Source organism: Capricornis sumatraensis, chromosome 5 (assembly GCF_032405125.1).
Source record: "Capricornis sumatraensis isolate serow.1 chromosome 5, serow.2, whole genome shotgun sequence".
Classification (NCBI taxonomy): Eukaryota; Metazoa; Chordata; class Mammalia; order Artiodactyla; family Bovidae; genus Capricornis; species Capricornis sumatraensis.
In genome coordinates this window covers 51,727,097-51,742,990 of record NC_091073.1, presented here as the reverse complement: position 1 = coordinate 51,742,990, position 15,894 = coordinate 51,727,097, and the positions used below count along the sequence as shown (strand labels likewise).

The following is a 15,894-nucleotide window of genomic DNA, read 5'->3' as shown; positions in this document are numbered from 1 at the left end:
TTGTTAGTAATGTGGTCCCAGGTACAAGCCCACTCCTTCATCCATGCCCCAAGCAGAAAAGCAAACATCTTTTCCAATCCTGGAGGAGAAATTGGCTGTGGAAAGTCTCCCATCCCGAAACTGTGTCTACTGTACTTTATGAGTGGAAGGGTTTTCAAAGGTGGTTTTGACTCTCCTTCCTTTTCACCTCTCTGCCTGATGCTAGAACCCAGTTCTCATCCAAGCTGCTACTCCACCATCACTTTTCCTTTTGGAAGCGCATCAGGCGCATTGGCTCAAGGAGCTGATTCTGAGTGCTTTGCCTGGGGTCACTGTGAGGTTCCACCCAAAGTGTCACATATAGGAGTGTATAGGCTTGCCTTGGGAACGCTGGGGCCGGGTGGAGGGTGTCTCTAAAGAAGGTTCCAAGCTCTGTTGTCTCTGAGGTCAGAGTGCTTCTTCCCATGTCTTGTGTATATTTACTATGGCAGGTTTTCTTCTGGAAAAGGTGCTATTAAGTTGATGTGGCCTCTTACAACCGATGGCACCCTGGAATCAAGGAAATACTGTGGTGAAGAGTCTGCCCAGGACTGCTCTTTCACAGGGCTGGGCACTTCTGGAAAACAAGTGCACTTTGGGGAATGCTGCATAGAAGGCACATGGGAAATAAATACGTCCGGGAGAAAATGTAAATTGAAGGGAGTAAATGATGAAAGATTAAGTAAACAGTTCACTGTGATGAATCTTACTTCACATGGAATGAATAATCGTGTTTGGTTTTTTTTTCCCCCCAGAGGAAGTAACTCTAGTCTTTTTTTTAGAAAACTGGAATTACCGATTTCTAAGGTTTGCCTCCTAACTAACCCTGTTATTTGTTTGTTTATTAGCATCATAGATGTTTACTTTTCTCTTACAGAAATTATTTCTTCAAAGTCCTGAGGCCTCTTTCTAAGATGAACGTGGCTTCCCTCGTGTGGTGGCTGTGATTTTCTGCTTGTCTGACTGGGTGGCTGTCCCCACCCCATATGTCATCCTCTCAATGTGCCTGCTTCCCCCAGGAGCCCTGCTGCGCCATCCCCACCTAGTGAGAGTGCCTTGACGCTACCCTGACTGACCCGCTAACTCGAGGACCCGCCTGTCAACTCTGAGGCATTGTCTGATGGTGGCGCTCTGTCTAGGTGCATTAAAAGAGGCAGGGCCTGGACAGCAGCTTGGAAAACCCTTGTGCCACTTTTTCAGCCTCCCCTGTCCTACGCTCACCACTGTGACACTCACCCTGGGGGAGGGGAGCCTCGCCCTGACAGCGAGCCTTTGCCTCAGGTCCTCTGTGAAGTGAGGCGGTGTTGATGGTGCTTGAGAGGGGCTGGGAGACCAGTGAGGAGGCCCAGGACAGGAGGGGGAGTTCCCCTGAGAGATGCCCCCACTCTGACTGGTCATATTTGTGAGCCAGGAAACCACTGAGCTATTTTGATCACCACAGGTGCCCCTAACACAGGCAGAAGAGCCGTGGTCCTCTCTCTTATTTTCTTACTGTTCCAACTCCCCGACCCCCACCGGCCCACAGAACTTGCAGACCTGTGGTCAGTGTGACTTGACCAGTATCACCCCATCCCACATTCTGTTCTTTTTAGGTTGTTTGGTGTTTTTCTTTCTAATATTTCTTTCATCATTCAGCCAGTGCTGGCAGTGGGTTGAACTGGCCACACAGTCCAGAGGAAGTGGTTGTTTTGTGGTTGGTTTCAGTGGACTTCTCAGGGGGACCACTTTCTATCCCAGGGGCACATAGACCTATCTGTTTAGTGTGTGTCCTATGCAGCATTCCCTGATCATTTCTCAGAAGTTCCTGGCAGACAGAAGGTCCCCTATCCACTGTTAACTAGGAATTTACTCAGTTCCAGGACCCTCTTAATTGTAAGATGCCACGTCGATGAAACAGCACCTTTTCCCAGGTGACTGAGCCCTTCTAGGACAGTCTTTGCATCCAGCCAGTAGCAGCTAACTGGGCTAGCCCCAGGAGATGGGCATAGTGTGGTGGAACAGGGCACAGTCTGGGGAACGAGCCAACAGCAGCTTCTGGGGCTGTATGACTAGGTCATAATTAACCCAGGCACATCCCTTCTTTTCTTCCTGGAGTCAGGTACTTTACCTTCCCTTTGGTTTAGAATTTAGTTCAAAGTACAAAATAATGAAGCTATAATGGCTTGGGGAGTTTCCTGTTTCTGGTGATCCCCCTGACAAATCTCATATAAATTAACCTGGTCCCAGAGCAACTAGGCCACAAGTAGAAAAAAATCACACCATTGCCAAGTAGTAATTGAGGAGTGTGGTTTTAGTGTCCAAATGTAAAGTTTGGTCAGGGGGCCTTACTATTTTTAATTTTGATTTCTAGTTTAATTTGTGATAACCAGGGAAAGTTATGTTATCCTTATGAGGGTAAGGCAGGGTAAGGCATAACATAAGTTTAACATATGTTAAACTTATTTTTAAAAGTAAGCTTTATAACTTAGGATACCTCCTTTGTGATTACACTGGCATTTTTTTTTTAATGTCATACGTGATTGGAAAACTTGTATAATCTCACTTTTGTGTGCAGGGTTCCATATATTCATTGTTATTCAAATCTTGTATATCCTCTGCATTTTTATCTGCTTGGTCTGAAATTTCTGAGAAGGGAGTTTTAAGTCTCTTATGATGCTTATATGTCAGTCTCTCCTGAAACTCTAACACTTCTTGCTGTACAGTTTTGAGGCTGTGCTATTGGGTGGTGTTGTTTAGTCTCTAAGTCATGTCTGACTCTTTGCATCTCCATGGACTTCAGCACGCTAGGCTTTCCTCTTTTTCACTATCTCCTGAAGCTTGCTCAGACTCACGTCCATCGAGTCAGTAATGCCATCCAACCATCTCATATTCTGTCACCCTCTTTTGCCTGCCCTCAATCTTTCCCAGCATCAGGGTCTTTTCCAGTGAGTCGTCTCTTTGCATCAGGTGGCCAAAGTATTGGAGCTTCAGTTTCAGCATCTGTCCTTCCAGTGAATATTCAGGGTTAATTTCTTTTAGGATTGAGGATTGACTGGTTTGATCTCCTTGCTGTCCAAGGATACATATAAGTTTATGACTCAAGTCATTTTAGTGATGGAGTATTCATCCCTATTAATGCTTTTGCCTTAGGTCCTATTTTTATCTGATTAACCTTGCTACCTGATTTTCTTTTGGTCAATATGTATTTGCCTTTCCAGTCTTTTATTTTCAACTTTTCATTTTGTTTTAGGAGTCTCTCTTGTAAGCAGTATATAGGTGGCTTTTTAAAAAATCCGATCTGATAGTGTCTTTTAATAGATGAGTTTTATCCATTTACATTTATTATGAGTACTTTATATATTTGGACTGATCTCTATCTTTCAGTTTGTGTTCTTTGTACCTTGCATTTTATTTGCTTTTGTTCTCCTTTCTTGCCTTCCATTAGATTAGAGAAGTTTTCTTAACATTTTCCCCTCTGCTAGCTTGGTCACAGTAGATTTTATTTTATCTCTTAGTCTATTTAAATCTATTTAGTGACTACCATTATTTAACATGCATACCAAATGATAACTTTTTTTCTCATACAGTTGTTTAGGATCTGTGTCTTCTCAAACAACACAGATTTTTACATACTTAAAGTCAACTGGTAATTACAACAAAGAACTGAAATCCTGGCTCAAAACACTGCCATGTATTCTCAGCCTCCTGACTCACAAGAGGATTAGAGGCATCCTGACTGATTAATAAAGCATGAATTTTTGCTAATTCACTCTGTTTTATACTCTGGGGTGTTTTGGGTCATCTGTCTAGTTCAGAGTGATACGTTCATTCCAAGCTCATAAAAATCTCTCAAGTTCCTGAAAATGTTCTGAAGTAGGATTAGACCAAAGAGAGCTCAGAATCCTACAGCCCAGTGTTAGTATCTGTTCCCATAAATCCCGTTTGTCACATGTAATGATTTCCAGTGTGAAAATCTAGAGGTTCCTCCCTGTTAACACCTGCTTACTTTATCCCTTGATGCCCAAAATTTAATGTGCATGTGAGCCCACTGGACGTTTCTTGCTACCATGCTGATTCAAATTTGTGTTTCTAACATGCTCCCAGGTGATGCTGATGCTTTTGGTCCACGGACCACACTTTGAGGAGTGAGTACTTGGAGAATGAAATGTAGTTAGTAAAAGGGGGCTTCGGCTCCAGGCCTGTGTTCCATGATACTTCACAGAACAGGAGATTTCAGAAGCATTTTCTGTGAAGTGGTAGGATTCAGGATCATTTTAATCATAAAGATCACCTTAAGGCCCTGCAGAGCCCTGCCTACCCCTGCCCTGGCCCAGAGTTCTTTCAGGCCCGTGTAAAGTCCCTCTTAACTCCATCCCTCTGGAGGTCAGCACAGCACATGCTCTCAGGCTTGTCCTTGTGTCATTTAGGTGTGATTCTGTGAGTCAGTGCCCTGAGGAAGAGCCTGCCTGGGGCCAGGGGCAGGCTTCCTGGTAATTTATGTCTAAGACTAGCTTTTAATAGAGATACATAACCAGGAAAAAGATTCTCTCTTTTTAACGGGTATCCATTTATAGGACTCAGCTGTTGAAGCTCAAGGGTAGCATTAGGCTTAAGTTTAATCTTCTGTATACCGTAATTTACAGCACTGAGTAAAACATTGTACGTACAACTATTTCAGTCATTTGCTGTGATAAATAGCTATTGCTCTTGGCGGAACAGAAACGCCATCTCTGCTTTCCACTTATGAATATTGAATGGTCTCAGGCAGGCTTTTGCTATAAGTTTTTAAAGGGGAAATCCCCACCGATCACATCTCCTCAGGGGCCCCAAATGCCATTTCCCTGCTGTGTCCACTGGTCAGTGCTCGAGTCGGACTGCAGTTCTGCGGCACACGTGTGTTCCTGGTGAATGTCACACAGGGCACGCCCAGCAGCTCCAGGCCCCAGTCCTGCTGAAGGCTGCAGTTTTGCACTGGATGCCTCGAGCTGTTAGGTAGAAGATTTAGCTAGTGGCAGGAAGCCACCAACAGGGATCAGGGAGCTATCTTAGAGGTGATAATCTGACGCAGGGAAAATAGAAGGGGTGTGATTCTGTTGGATTCCTGATGGTGTCAGCTAGGGAAATTGAAACTAATAGGAGCAAAAGGAGACGGGGGAATGCCCAGGTTATAAATCTCTAGTGATAAACTCTTTAGGAACACAGAGACACGTATGCCTTCCTCCAGACCTCCCTTAGTTCCGATGCTGTGTTCCCTGCCAGCTGGGAGGAGGCAAAATGTATTTTGAAATACGATGCTCAGGTCCACTGACCAGCTTGACCCAGAAGTTCAAGTCCAAGTCAGCTGGTTACCCTAGACTTGGGCTCCCAGAAATCCCCCCAGTTTCTTTCCTGTGGACAAACTTTCGGCATTGGAGGAACTGAAATCTTTAGATTGGCGTCCTTTGGTGTGTTTCATGTGTGTGAGTCTCCACTGGGTCCTTATAAGTACTCCAAGTATTGCACTGGATAAGGACTCAAGGGCGAACATGAGCAGAGATGGTGAACGAGTGAAATGGTGCGCTCTTGCCTGCTTCTGAATCCTCTGACAGAGTCTGTCTTCCGCAGGCACATTCCCAAATGCCACTTCTCAGCAGTATCTCTAGAAGGTGATTCCTTTGAAAACAGAGATGAGAGGCTTCTGCTCTCACTACCGCCTTTTGAGGGTGATCATGTATCTTTAGAAACAGCTACAGCATCTTGCCATTTACGAAGCACCCTCTCCTACTGTGTTAATTTTGATTTGAGTAACAGCTCAGGAAGGTGGACTGGTGGGAGCTGGCTTCCCAGGTTTGGAAGCTCAAAGAAGTTTAGCAACTTTCCTAACATCACATATCTCACCTCAGTGCATTTGCCATGAACAGAGACCCTGGTGAGAAAAATACACAGAGGCCACCAAATAATATGTCTCCAATTGGAGACAAATCCACCTTTTATGAACCTGACAGTCTTTGTATTTCTAATTCCCAGCTCCAGGCAATGAACACATCTTCTGACTCTCTTATATCTCTCTCACTTGAGATCTGAGCTTTCTCTAATAACTATTTGAAAAACAATCTTAACAGTGTTGACTCTGAAGAAATGTTATTCAGCCTGCCTATAGGTTATGATATGCCTTTTCATTTCTTGGCCTGAAGATTCCTTCAGAACAAAGTCACGGTCATTTCAGCAGACATTGAAGGCAGTTAGTTAGTTGTGATCTGCATGCAAATAAATCCACTCAGCATTCTGATTAGTTGTATCGGGTGATAGAGAATTGTACAAACCAAAAACTCCACATACGTGTTTCATGCATGTAAACCTACTAATAAGAATGGGTTTTGGCAAAAATCTGAGCATTGATGTTCCTGCCACTGGACCTCAGAATTGCTTGTTAGTATTCTGGGAACCGGAGTGCAGACACAGATACAGTACAACTTGATCCTGAGGGCCTCTCTCATCTCCTGGCCTTCGATAAGTTTGTTAAACAGGAAGATGGGAGGAAGCAGTCTGGAGAGAGGATGATACGTAAGTGGCTTAAGAGACCTGGGAGTTTAGGACTCCTTGGGAACCTTGCTGTGACCTCCCACCTCTCCTTGCCCATCTGTGAAATGGGCATGGTGACTATGCACCAGGATTATTATTCAAGATGATAATCTTGAGAACATCTTGGCATGTGAGTCATGCTATAAATACACCTCGCTGCCATGTAGAAAATAGGAGTTTTTAGCTGAAATGCATAATGGGGTAAGGCAGAGGGTATCAGTCACTGGTAGGAGGATTGCCAGAGGCAGGAGGTGTGTGGGAATGAGGCAGATGCTTGCCTAAAGAAGGAGAACATAGAGAAGTGTGAAGCGTCTGGGGCAGTGTGGTGGAATGTTCAAAACAAACAAACAAACACAAAATAGATGTTCGGACGTCTGGCCTGGATTTTGAAAGCAGTCAGGGGGTTGGAGATGAGCCTCTATCTTTTCACACTGCAGGCTCTGTGCTCCTGCTTCTGGCACACACTGAACTCCAGAGGCCTTATCTAACCAGTCCCCATGTGGGGTTCAGCTGCTGTATTTGAAGGCTGGTTGTGTTGGAGATGCAGGGAGGGGTTAGAAACCGCCAGACCCTGCAGCCAAGCTGTATGGGCATGACTGTGGCTCTGCCACTGACCAGCTTGGTGACCTTCAGCTGACGCCTCAGTCTCACCGTGTCTTAGTTTCCCCATCTACAGAATGCAAGTAACATTAGTACCTGTCTCAAAGACTGTCAGGAGGACTATCAGGGCACCTAAGGTCTGAATACATAAGCATAGCGAGGCACTTCTCCAGCCTTGCGAATGGTAGAGAAGAAACACAAACTAGATGGGTTGAGGAATGTTCACCTCCAGAGAACTGAGTATGTCAACCATGAATTATGTGGTCATTCTCCGAGAGGAAGCATCTGCTAGAACAGAGGAAGAAAGGTCACAGCCAGAACGATGTCCCCCCTTGGCTGGACCACTGGCTATATGCTGAGCGGATGGTGGAGGACTCGTTTTGCTCAGGTCTTGAAACCCCAATGCACCTCTTCCCTGCTCCCAGGGAAGGTGGAAGCTTGGTAGGGGTGGGGGTAGGAGGGGTCTGTATCCACAAAAGCAAATTCCAGTGGCCACTATCCCAGAAATTTTTATCTCCTTATCTTATATGCGTCAGTCTTTCCCTGTCATTTGCTGATACTGTATCTCTGCTCTGGAATCCTGCAAAATCATTCCCCTGTTATCTGTCTGCCTCAACATGAGGGAAAAAAACCCTCTCATCTGGAACTCTTGTCTAATGTCTGCCATCCTGCCTCCCAGCAGCGTGTGGGCAGGTCTGCTCTGTGCCGCACACATCTTCAGAATGACTAGATTTCAGGTGTTCAGAGCAAGTGTCTTTAAATCCACTGGTGAAAGGAGACAGCAGTCATCTGCCGGTTGGTGTTTGCCAAGATGTGGCCTCATAACGGGTTGAAGTGATGGCTGCTGGCATGAAACCTGGTTCCCCCTGGGCGTACACCCAGCCTGAACAGCTCCTTTAAAACCAGAAGCAATTTGTCATCTTTTGATTCTCTTCCAGCACTGTCCCTGTCACAGGTAGATAAATGAGGTGGCAGATGGGTGTCCAAACGCAGGATCATCTAATCCCAGCGGTTTCCTGCAGAGCCAGCACTCTGTGAGGGTGGAGAACACAGTGGGGTGGTCCCCAGCTTCCGGGTTGTGACCATAAGCACATTGTTTTTCCCCTGCATGCGCCGTTTATATGCATGAAATGCTTTCTCAGAATCTCTCAGCCTCCAGTATGCCATCAATAGATGTGTTCCTCATTTCAGAATCCTGAAATAAATCACACATTTGTAAGCTCAACATCTCATGTCTGTAGTTCCACTGAATGCCACTAATCAAATCAGTGTCTCAGCAGAAGCCAACAGGCACCCCTGAATTAGAACTAAGGGTTGGGCTTGACGTTCTAAAAAGCCTTGATTAAAGAAAGCCAGTGGGAATGGAGGATGCATTGGGGTTCACCTTGAGATGCATGCTCTGTATGTGACTTGAAAGATACCCACATAGTTTTCTAGACAGCTCACTTGGACTTTAAGTTTTCTCAGTTGCATGAAACTAAAGTCACCAGGTTATTCCCAAGAATACAATAGGCAGAAAACGTCTCCTGATGCCTCTGGGTGCCTCATGGGTGAGCTGTGACACCCAGTAGATGAAGGCTGGGCCAGTGTGGTGAGTGAACTTGGCTGGCCAGGAAAGGCCTTGTGCTTGTATCAAGGGGCTGACTGTGTTGCTGGTCGTGCCAGACAGCTTTGATTTCTTCTGTGGCTACACCCTTCATCCCTGCAGGAGCCAGAGTATCTGAGCCCAGGCTTGGCTGGATTAACTCAAGTTCATCCCTAACCACAGGGAGGATACCTGCCCCAATAGTGTTTCACTGAATCCTTGAGCATCGCTGAAGCAGCCTGAGACAGGAGCAGATGTGGAGCATCTTCTCAAAGCTGGAGCTGCTCGGTGTGGAACAGATTCTCACACAGGCCACTGATGCTGGTAACCAGAAGGAGTTTATGGCCAGCTTCTCAGTATCCAGGGTTCTGAAGGAGAAACTAGCATGAACTGTAACATTTAAACTTTCTTCCACAGAAGAAATCAAAGCTGTTTGGCAGACCAGCAACAGTCAGCCCCTTGGTATAAGCACAAGGCCTGCCCTGGACCAGCCAATTGAGTTTTAGCCAGTGGTTCATACTAGCTGTCTTCTAGAACCCCGTGGGGCTTAGACTACAGCACACTGTGATTCTCATGGGGTTAAAAGATGGGTCTGGGTTCCTTTTCCTGCCTCTTCCAGCTTCTGTTCTTCATCTACAGACTGTGTGTTTGCTGCAGCTACTTGATAAGGTTGGGGAGGAACAAATGAATTAACAAATGTTGGAAGCACAATAGATACATCTTAGCTCTAAGGCTGAGTAAGGCATCTTACACTTACAGAAAAAGGGAAGGAAGTGTGATTTCATGGAAGATGATAGAACAGAATAGCTTTCTCATTAAAAGACAGGCACAAAACTAAGTGAATCTTTAAGGTAATCCTGCATTTCATTCATGGTGAAATCATAGAATCTTTTTTTTTTTTTTTTAAGCTAAAAAAGGCTGAGCCAGCTGTACATGATATATTAAACCCACACATTTACTTACTTTAGAAAAGTTCCTATTTTGAGATGATCATTCCTGGGGGGGAAAAAACAATTTTGGTGTGCCTCCTGTCCATTGAAAAGGCTCGTTACATGTAAAGAGTGGTTTCCATTCCTTGAATCAGTGTCTTTGAGTTCTGCTCTCTTCTCAAGCTATGTCACAAAGACAGGGAAGGGAGGGCTGCAAACTCCTTGAGGAATGAGTGCTTTCTAACTCCTCTTTGTTACCTCAGTTCAGTTCAGTTCAGTTCAGTCTCTCAGTCCTGTCCGACTCTTTGCCACCCTGTGAATCGCAGCACGCCAGGCCTCCCTGTCCATCACCAACTCCCAGAGTTCACTCAGACTCACGTCTATCGAGTCCGTGATGCCATCCAGCCATCTCATCTTCGGTCGTCCCCTTCTCCTCCTGCCCCCAATCCCTCCCAGCATCAGGGTCTTTTCCAATGAGTCAACTCTTCGCGTGAGGTGGCCAAAGTACTGGAGTTTCAGGTTTAGCATCATTCCTTCCAAAGAAATCCCAGGGTTGATCTTCAGAATGGACTGGTTGGATCTCCTTGCAGTCCAAGGGACTCTCAAGAGTCTTCTCCAACACCACAGTTCAAAAGCATCAATTCTTTGTCGCTCAGCTTTCTTCACAGTCCAACTCTCACATCCATACATGACCACTGGAAAAACCATAGCCTTGACTAGACGGATCTTTGTTGGCAAAGTAATGTCTCTGCTTTTGAATATGCTATCTAGGTTGGTCATGACTTTTCTTCCAAGGAGTAAGCATCTTTTAATTTCATGGCTCAGAGTATCTGGCAAATAGTAGGCACTGAATCAGTCTGTTATGAATGAATGAATGAATGATTGAGATATTTAATCCTTTAAATCACTGATATTCAGCCTTTAGCCATCAGAATTGTACACTCGGGGGGGGTGAGAGGGGGTTGTTAAAACACAGGTGCCTGGGCTCCACCCCCAGAGCTTTTTGACTCAGTGGATCTGAGGTGGGGCCCGAGATCTTGTATTTCCACCAAGCCCGCAGGTGATGCTAACGCTGTTGCCCAAGAGGCTGTACTTTGAGAACCACTGCTTTGAGGGCCATTCTACTTTTCCGGTGGTGCTCCTGCCGATGAGGAGACATAAGACACATGGGTTTGATCCTTGGGTTGGGAAGATCCTATGGAGGAGGGCACGGCAACCCACTCCAGTATTCTTGCCTAGAGAATCCCATGGACAGAGGAGCCTGGCAAGCTACAGTCCATGGAGTCACAAAGAGTCGGACACAACTGAAGCGACTTAGCATGCATACACCACTTTTCCAAGTCTTCCAAAAGATTGATATTTATGACTGTTTGACCTTGCCCTGTAGAACTGAGATATAAAATTGATAGGATTTGATCAGATAGAAGAGCTGCCTGAATTTTTTTTTTTAATCAAAAACTATATTCTGTCCCTTGTACAATTATGAGAGAAGCAAGAATTGAATTGCCTCCTCCTTCATGGCTGTAACAGGACACAGCCAGCCAGGGTGGGGGTAGAGAGGTGCACCTTGCAACGTTTAAGCCACATTGCATCTCCATCCAGTTCTGGAATCCACACTTAGTGTCAGATGCGCTTAACTGTAAAGTTGAAATGCGATGTGACCTTTTGCAGAAGCTGCAGTTGAGCAGAAAGGGCACAGGAGAGGTGCCTATGATACATAAGGGAACATGTTATTTTGCAAAGTCTTTTCCTGCTGCCTGTCAGCCTGAGTGAAGTCATTAAGCCCCACCGGGTTCAGAAACAAGAGGGAGTTTCATGGCCTGAGGAAGGCTGGTCTCTGCAGAGAGTCATTCTTCTAGTTCCAGATGTCACTTTGGATGGCAGGCCAGGAGCTAGAATTCCAAACCCAGGCTTGGCGGGGGCTCCTCCCTAGGATCCCCCTTTTGTGAGGAAAGAGCCTTTGAGACCGTGAGGACACACAGTAAAGGCCAGGGATGGCCCTGTAGAGGCACCAGAGAGACACCAGACTCCCTAAATTCAGAGAACATCGAGATGGAACCTGAGAGGGCAACTGAAGGAAGGGAGGGGACCAAGGCCTCCCTTGAGCTTGAGGTAGTGAGAGCGTTTAGTGGCCTATTGCTGCATAACAAATGAGCCCAACATTTAGCATCATAAAACAAACAATATTTATGGTCAAGATGTGGAAGTGGCTTAATTGGGTGGTTCTGGCTCAGAGTCTCTCATGAGGTTGCCACCAGGCTGTCATTCAGAACTGCTGTCGTCTGAGGGCTTGGGGGTGTGAGCAGACCCACTTCCCAGGTGGTTCAGTCACCTGGCTGTTGGCCAGAGGCCTTGGTCCCTCACTCTCAGCACCTTAGGCCTCCCCCTCGGGCTGCTGACCGTGCAGAGGCTCACTGCCCTCAGAACCAACAACCTGAGGACCAGGAAGGGGAGTCAAAATGCCATTGATGAGCTCATCTCAGAAGCGAGTCACTGTCAGTCACCCCTGCTTGATTCTGTCCTTTAGGAACGAGTCACGACGCCCAGCCCACATGTGAAAGGAGGTGGCGAGGCTCCACCTCCTGAAGGAGTGCCACCACAAAGAGAAAGCCCCATTCATCCTCCTCTTGCTGGGTCAGGAGAACACCAGGGTGATTGCTAAAGGGCCTTTGCTGAAAGGCGGTGGGAGCTTTCCAAAGGACCCGAGAGCTGGCTCTGGGGGTTTTGCCTGACTGAGTTGAGGACAGGTTGGGGGCGGGGGGAAGAGGCATTCGAAACGCTCTGTGGGCTTTGATCCCACTGTCCTGTAGGTGCCACGCAGGCCCCTTCTCTCTCGCTTAGAAAGGAATGAAGCCACCTCTGAGTCCCAAGGCTCAGGCTTGGTTCCAGAGAAGAGTTAGGAGGGGCTGGCTGCTTAGAACCAGCTCTGTACTGATGAGAGAACGATACACAGCCTGGTGTGTCTCCTTGTAGACTGTCTGCCCACCAGGCCCCCAGAAGGGGAAGAACAGGTGTCTCAGGCTGCAGTGGTGTTCTGGAATAAAGAGGAGCTTCCGAGCTGTGCCTCTCAGCAATGATGTTTGGGAGGCAGGGGGTGTTATGTAGCAGGAGGGGGAAAAAACCACTCAGGATAATGGCTCAGTACCACCAGGCGTGACAGTGGCCAGCCCTTTGTGGCTGTGGCTCCTGGGTACCACACAGATAATTTCCCATGAGGGCGAGGACAGATGCTTACGCAGCCACCCCCGCTCCGTAAGTGGATTCCGCTTAGCTGTCTGCTCTTGAGGATGCCAAACCGTTGGTGGTCATATTGTACTATGTCTCTTCTTATCTCCCCCATCATCCCCAGGGAATAAGCTAATCAAACTTGCTGATGATTTTACACTGAGAAGGAGATAGCTAATAACTTGGATGACAAGTATTAGAATACAATGTGATGTGGATAAATTGGGTCCATGTATTAAGGGCTATAAAATGAGATTCCATCAAGGCATGAATAATGGTGCCTGTGGAAAGAATTAATCAAATACCCCATTAAAAGGTATAGGAATTCTGGTCAGATAGCCCCTGTTTAATTACACTCCTGCCCCCCGCCCCTACTTCATTCCCCCGAAGCTGCTTTCTACTAGGAAATATATGGAAAAGAGTTGAAAGGAAAGAATAGAAAAATGGGGACATACATTTTGATAGAACGAGATCACAAAGACAGATTTAAAGTAACCAGTGTTTAATTTAGGGGGAAAAAAAGGCAATTGGCATGAATAATCATTTACAAATGTAATTTCCAAAGGAGCCCTGTTGATACCATTCAGCAAATGCCAACAAAGCATTTACTTTCTAAAGGGAGAAAGCAAGACAAGAGAAATGAAGGCATCTTCAGGAATGGACCAGAGGACATCCAAGCCATAGAGAAGAAGCAGATGTGAATGAATGGTACAGAAGATAGACTCAACTCCTGAAAGATCTCAGAGAACTGGCATTGCCTGGAGAAGGCTTCCTGGAAGAGGAGACTCCCGCCGAGCCCCAAAGTGTGGACAAGCTTCCATGTACTGCAAATTCGTGAGCACATTCTGGTGGCAGGGTTTAGGGAGAAAATGGGCTGGAGCAGAACAGGGGGCACCCATGGGATTCCTCTCTCCATGTCCACCACCACCACCACCCTGGTCCAAGCTATCATCACCTCTCGCCTGGACAACTGCAAAAGCCCGCCAGCTGTTTTTCCCTGCTTCCACTCTTGTTCCTCTGCAATTCATTCTGCACACAGAAGTGAGAACCAGAAAAGTTAATCATATCATTCTCCTGCCTTGTGTCTTCCCATTGCTCTGAAGCTAAAAGTAAAACCATTATCATGGCTACAAAGTCTTGTGTGGTCTGAACTACATCCTGTGCCGGGCTTCTTTTCAGTCTCTCTGTGCCAGTCAAACTGGCCTTCAAAATCTCAGCACACTGGGTATTCCTGCCAGGGGGCCCTTGCACATGCTTTTCCTTCTCTGTGTATGATTTTCTTTCATCCCCTCTTCCTGAAACTGACTCATCCTTCAGAATGCACTTTAATGATTACCTCCTCTTAGAAGACTTCCTGATTGTCGTAACTTGGTCCACTCTCCCTCATACCTTAAAAACGACGTTTGTGGTGTGAACTTATAATTCATGTCCCCCCTCCTAGGCCACAATGGGCTTCCCTGGTGGCTCAGTGGTAAAGAATCCACCTGCCAATGCAGGAGACACTGGTATGATCCCTGGATCGAGAAGATCCCATGGAGAAGGAAATGGCAACCCACTCCAGTATTCTTGCCCGGGAAATCCCATGGACAGGGGAGCCTGGCAGGCTGCAGTCCATGGAGTTGCAGAAGAGTTGGACACGACTTAGCAACTAAATAATAACAGGGCCACAGGCTCTGTGAGAGTAGGAACCCAGACTTTGAATTCCCCAGAGCCTATCACAGTTTTAATAACAAGGCATTGAATCGGTATCATGACATTTCATTAGGAATAATGAGACTAGTTTAGAAATTCTACTTGACCAGTCACTATGTAAGAGAGTACCATTATGAATTACTGGCAAGAAAAACCTGAATTCATGTCCAGACTCTGCCACCTGCTGGCTATGCTGGTATGAATAAATCCCAGATCCTTTCAGAGCCTGTTTCTTCCTCTAAAGTGGAGGTACTAACAGCTACTTCACATGGTTGTAGCAAGAAATTAGTAAAATAATATAAAAACATTTTCAACTGTAAAACCAGGCATAAAGATGCCCTGTCATTTTGCTCATGCATGGTATATTGGGTCATTAAACATCTGTAAGATGGATGGATGGATGGATGGATAGATGGGTGAACAGATTATCAGTTATAGAACCAATACACGAACCAAGAAGGGAACCTGGCGGAAGGACAGTATGCTGGAAGCCAAAAGAGGAGAGAATTTTTCAAAAAGTAGGAGAAGTCTTTTGATTGCCCAGAATATCACATACAGTAGAGCAGGCAAGAAGAATGAGGGGGGAAAGAATCATTTACTCTGAGTAGAAGGAAGTCAGTGATGACCTGAGGGCGTGTCCTCCTCAACCCTTTCTTATTGTGGGTGCTTTCAGTGACATGCCTTATTTGTAAATCACTCTACTGATTTTTAATCTTTTGGGGGGAAATCAAATTGGTTCGCATATACAGCAGAGCTGGCCAGATTACTCCAGCTGCTGCCAGCAGGTGCTGACAAGTGAAGAAGTGAACGTCAGAGGATAAGAAAATACGCTAAACACTTAACTTTAATAAGGCCTAGAAAACACTGGTATTTAATAAATTGCCATGGATAATCTGGTTTCAGTTTCAAGGGTTGTTTCACTTTTTACTCCCTGTCTTATGGTCAGAATAGGGCTGTATGTGTAGGCAGGGACCAGTGGTGTGAGCTCTGACAGCAATTGTTCATTCCTGTGTGCATTTTTCTGTCCCTGTGATGACACCTCACTTTCTACCACAACCATCCATGCAGAGTAAGTCACTGTAAAACACACACACACACACCCCCTAGCTGAGTTCCCGTCCTTTTGATTGGCTGTTTCTGCATCGTGGTAGGGCTTGGGCTCACCTTCCGGCCAGGCCCTGATCCAGCCAGTCTGTTTGTCCAGAAATAAAGGATAAGATCGCCAGTGCTTCAGACAGACGAGTGTGATGGCTCACAGCCCAGCTGCTTCATCTAGGGCCTGCTGTCGCCTAGCTTAGATCTCAA

General features: G+C 46.1%; 1 protein-coding gene across 4 annotated transcripts in view; it reads left to right on the top strand.

Annotated features, from left to right (window-relative positions):
* Positions 1-15,894, top strand: part of ATXN7L1 (ataxin 7 like 1) — a 255,392-nt gene that overhangs the window by 106,146 nt on the left and 133,352 nt on the right. The window contains exon 4 of one of the 4 annotated variants that reach the window (XM_068972932.1): positions 13,516-13,985. The exons of the other annotated variants lie outside the window; for them this stretch is intronic. Coding sequence (XP_068829033.1) covers positions 13,516-13,598 — 83 coding nt within the window. The 3' untranslated portion in view covers positions 13,599-13,985. Of the gene's footprint in view, positions 1-13,515; positions 13,986-15,894 lie in introns of those variants that run through there. 4 annotated transcript variants of the gene reach the window in all.